The sequence below is a fragment of the Sitodiplosis mosellana genome, unplaced genomic scaffold, assembly GCF_009176505.1.
Source record: "Sitodiplosis mosellana isolate CC-2019 unplaced genomic scaffold, AAFC_SMos_1.0 Smas_scaffold_4000, whole genome shotgun sequence".
NCBI lineage: Eukaryota > Metazoa > Arthropoda > Insecta > Diptera > Cecidomyiidae > Sitodiplosis > Sitodiplosis mosellana.
Window position 1 is genome coordinate 1 of NW_022599242.1, and position 4,941 is coordinate 4,941.

A 4,941-nucleotide genomic window follows, 5' to 3' on the forward strand; every position below is an offset into this window, starting at 1 on the left:
CACTTGTCTCTAATGTTGAATTAGAACAACAAATGAGCCGTTTTTTTCGCATCTGATGACTTTAATAATGTTGATGGTGAAGCACTAACGGAAGAAGAAGAAATGTGTGAATCACATTTTGTAGCAACACACAAACGCGATGAAGATGGACGCTATGTGGTTATGCTACCATTCAAGGGGGGTTTGGAAAAACCTGATCTTGGAGACTCGAGAAGAGCTGCACTTGCGTCATTGTTCTCTTTCGAACGCCGTTGTACAAGTAATCCAGAATTGAAAATCCAATATTGCGATTTTATGAACGAATATATTATTTCCGGTCACATGCGTGAGGTAGTACATTATCACCCGGACGCCCATTACCTACCACACCATTGTGTGTTCAAAGATAGTACTACTACAAAATTGAGAGTAGTCTTTAACGCATCTCAAAAAACGGCAAATAAGAAAAGTTTAAACGATCAATTTCCAATTGGTGCCATTGATCAAAATGATCTGACCACAATAATTCTCCGTTGGCGTCGCAATAAATTGCCTTCACGGCCGACGTAGAAAAAATGTACAGACAAATTCGCGTCGATGAATCTCAAACTCACCTCCAAAGAATTTTGTGGAGAGAATCACCGGATCAACCAATCAAAGAATTTGAACTCAGCACTGTAACATACGGTACTGCAGTTGCACCATTTTTGGCAACACGCACATTAAAGCAACTTTCGATCGACGGTTCCAATGAATTTCCAATAGCGTCTCCTGTACTAAGGGAGGACTGCTACATGGATGATGTGTTATCCGGCGCAGATAGCGTCGAAGAAGCAGCAATGCTATCCGAGCAATTGACCGATTTAATGAAATCTGGTCAATTTCGTCTGCGAAAGTGGTCCAGCAATTCATATGAATTCTTGAATCGTATTCCGAAAGAAGAGCGGGAAATAAATTCCTTTAACGGTATAACGAAAACGCTTGGTATTTGTTGGTCGACAGACACCGACGAGCTCGCAATCAACGTATCGTTAGATTTGGATGCTGTACCTCGCACTAAACGACAGCTCACGTCTGAAATTGCCTCGCTCTATGACCCGTTGGGCTATATTTGCCCAGTGGTGATCATGGGCAAACAAATCTTGCAAAAAATATGGCGTCACGAAAGCAAAATCGAGTGGGACGATAGCATTCCACAAGAGTTTGTTGACGAGTGGCAAAAAGTTAAAGCAGAAATGAAATTCATCGCCGATTTGCGAATTCCACGCTGGGTGAATTGTAGTCGGTCAGACACCATCGAAATGCATGGATTTTCCGATGCAGCCGAGGCCGGATATGCAGCGGCAATTTATATTGTCAATCGTACACGGTACACAGTTGTTGGTTGCAAATGCCCGTGTATCTCCAATAAAAGAAGACAAAAACAATGAAAATGTTACAATTCCGCGTCTTGAACTTTGTGGTGCACTACTCTTGGCACAAATGACAGAAAAAATGATTAAAATTTTGGACATCAACTTCAGTCGAATCTGCTTGTGGTCCGATTCGAGAATCGTTCTCGATTGGATCCACGCCAATCCAAAGAGATATAAAACATTTATTGGGTCAAGAATTGCAAAAATCAATAAGCTCGTTGAAAAAGATTGGTGGTCACATGTACGTTCCGAGGACAATGCGGCTGATTGTGCATCGCGTGGAATCTCACCAGCGGAATTAAGCACACACTCATTGTGGTGGAACGGTCCGAGTTTTCTAGTGAATGCGGCTCTGGAACCACCGCGATATAAACCAAAACTCGAATTGCCAGTTCTCGAGGCTGCTGTTAATGTGTCCAAATTGGATGAAAAAGAAAAATTTACGCTGCCCGAGTCATCAACATATGAAAAATTGAAACGAGTAATTGCTCTTTGTCAACGTTTCTCGTTCAATACAAACCCAAAAATAAAAACAAACGAACTGGCATATTAACTGCTGACGAGCTCGAATGTGCTGAAGCGGCAATTATAAAAAATGTGCAACAAGAAAGTTTCGCCGAGGAAATCAAAATGTTAGGCACAGGGGGTGAACTCAAAAATACTAACGCATTGTTGAAACTGTCACCATTTTTGGATAGCAAACAAGTATTGCGAGTTGGCGGTCGCTTGAAAAACGCTGACCTACCCTACGAAGCGATACATCAAATGCTATTGCCATCGAAACATGCTGTAACAGCATTAATAATAAAAAACGTACACTTGAACTGTTTACATGGTGCACCCAAGCTAACTGAAGCAGTATTGCGACAAAAATTCTGTGTGCTAAATAGCCAACGCACAATCAAAGCGATAATTCACAAGTGTGTTGATTGTTTTAAAGCAGCACCAAAAATAATGCATCAATTTATGGCTGACTTGCCAGAAAAACGTGTAAATATTTCCGAAAAACCATTCATTAACACAGCTGTCGATTATACTGGCGCGATTCAAGTCAAATTGATGAACGGTCGTGCGTACAAAACAAAGAAGGCATACATTGCTATCTTCGTATGCATGTCAACGAAGGCGATTCATGTCGAAGTAGTCACGGACATGACTGCTGAAGCATTTATTGCCGCGTATCGTCGCTTTGTCTCTAGACGTGGTATAGTGAAAAATGTTTACAGCGACAACGGTACAAACTTTGTTAAATCAAATAAAATCTTGTGCGAAAATATGAATGATCTTGAGGACAAATACGACGAGGCGGTTTGTAAAGAGTTGGCAAAAAGCGGCACGAAATGGCATTTCTCGCCTCCGGGGGCTCCTCATATGAATGGGTTAGCAGAATCAGCTGTTAAATCCGTCAAATTACATTTGAAGCGAACAATCGCAGATAACAAACTTACGTTTGAGGAGTTAAGTACTTTATTGGCGCAAATTGAGGCATGTGTTAATTCACGACCACTTTGCCCACTTTCATCCGATCCAAACGATCTGATGGTGCTCACGCCGGCTCATTTTCTCGTTGGCCAATCCTTAATCTCACCTCCAGAAGAATGTCATATTGAGGCCAAAGCGACCTGGCTTAACAGATGGCAAAGGGTCCAACAATTAATGCAATACTTCTGGAAACGCTGGCAGTCCGAATATTTGAACCAATTACAAACAAGAACGAAGTGGTACAAAGAGAAAAATGCTCCAGAATTGGATGATCTGGTATTAATTCGCGATGAAAATTTACCACCGACTCAGTGGCAAATGGGCCGAGTGATAAAAACACACCCGGGCGATGACGGATTGACAAGAGTGGTTTCACTAAAAACTAATGGTGGAATCACGAAACGACCACTAGCTAAATTATGTGCATTTCCAAAATAAGAAAACACCACGGTTGATGTAACAACTGATGTAAAAGCAAACATCACGCGGATTTATCGTCGTAAACCGAAAATTGGTTCGAACATTTTACCAATAATCACTGCTATTTTGGCTGTGTTTGTTACTTGTTCACACCAAAGCACACTGTCATCACAACCGTTTGCGGTAACTCATTTCGATTCCGCGCCTGGTTTTTATTTTGAGAAATCGCACGATGTGTCCATGACTTACAAAGATTGGAACGTTCTTGTCCACCTGAATTTGAATAAATTCCAGTCTGAGTTTAACTCAATACGCACAAATCTTACAACGGTCAAGGAAATTTGTTATCGAAAAGCACCATTGAATAGTGGCTGCAGAAATGTAATAGCTCATCTGAACTCAAAAATAGAATTTCTGGAAGCAAAAAATTCACTCATCTTCGACAACAAAAGAGCAAAACGTGCAATTCCCACTCTGCACTTCGTTGGTGACGTTTTTGGTGATTTATTTGGAACACTCGGTTCTAAATTCGAGGAACATTACGCTGAAGATATGTCGTTAATCCACAAAAATGAAGATCATGTGCTCGCGTTACTCAAAAATCACACGTCAATTTTTGATTCCACATTGAATTTCATCAAGCACGAAGAGGCGGAACACCAAAGACACATGGCGACAATTGGTGAATTTACAACCACAATAATCAACAAAACAAATGCACTCGAAATAGAATCTAAAGTCCAGAGTTTTTTGTCATATCTGACATTGGTTATTTCTGAGTTCGAGCACCAACAAACGGCAATTTTCAATGCAGTTGCAAATTCAAAACGTAATCACATAAGCCATGAGCTGTTAACACCGATGCAGGTTGAGGCTCAAGTTGAAATCATTTCCAAGCAAGTGGGCACGGATTACCGTGTTCCAAGCGGCATGGAAGTCTATTCGATAGGCAAGATTTCAACCATACGCTTACTAAATCAATACGTATTTAAAATCTCCATTCCATTGTTGCAAACAAGAAAATTCAAATTGTTTAAAATAATTGCAGTACCGACAATTATAAACAAAAATTTTTTATTTATTCAAAATAAGCACAAATTTTTAATCACGTCAACCGACAGACAATTCTTTCAACTGATCGATGATGTTAAAAACTGCATCCCGTTCGAGGGTCAAGAATCGTTAATTTGTAGCAAACCAACACAGTGGTTTACTTCGAGTAAGGCAAATTGCGTTTGGAACATTTTTAATCACGTGTCCAACGAAAAATGTGTGGTTTCAGAGGGTCCGCAAGAAAATTACTTCGAGAGTTTGAAAAGTAACATGTTTATATTTGTCATTCCGGAAGCGTTCAAGATTAATGTAATATGTAAAGATAAAGTTTTTCACAGCTCGCTAGCCGGGGAGGGAATCCTGTCTTTAAAACCGGATTGTACACTCGGCAGCGAAAGCATTCATTTGTTAACAAAATCACATCTCGATGGGTACGAAACAGAATTTGTTATCCCTCACGTTGATGGTGTTCAGCTTTCAACGTCGGAATTAACCGGAATGACTTTTATGAAACAGGTTAACCCAATTGAAATCACTCAACTTCTGAAAAAATTGAATGAAACCAACGAAAATATGCATTTAATTAAGCAAT

General features: G+C 40.2%; 2 protein-coding genes across 2 annotated transcripts; both read left to right on the top strand.

The window, feature by feature from the left end:
* Positions 1 to 554: 554 nt before the first annotated feature.
* LOC129572027 (uncharacterized) lies at positions 555 to 1,947 on the top strand. The gene is made up of 2 exons (XM_055451930.1): positions 555 to 1,348; positions 1,503 to 1,947. Exons 1-2 carry the CDS (start codon positions 555 to 557, stop codon positions 1,945 to 1,947), a joined length of 1,239 nt encoding a protein of 412 aa, XP_055307905.1.
* Positions 1,948 to 2,024: 77 nt separating this feature from the next.
* Positions 2,025 to 3,314, top strand: LOC129572026 (uncharacterized). The gene has a single exon (XM_055451929.1). The coding sequence runs from the start codon at positions 2,025 to 2,027 to the stop codon at positions 3,312 to 3,314; it is 1,290 nt and encodes a 429-aa protein (XP_055307904.1).
* Positions 3,315 to 4,941: the final 1,627 nt, after the last annotated feature.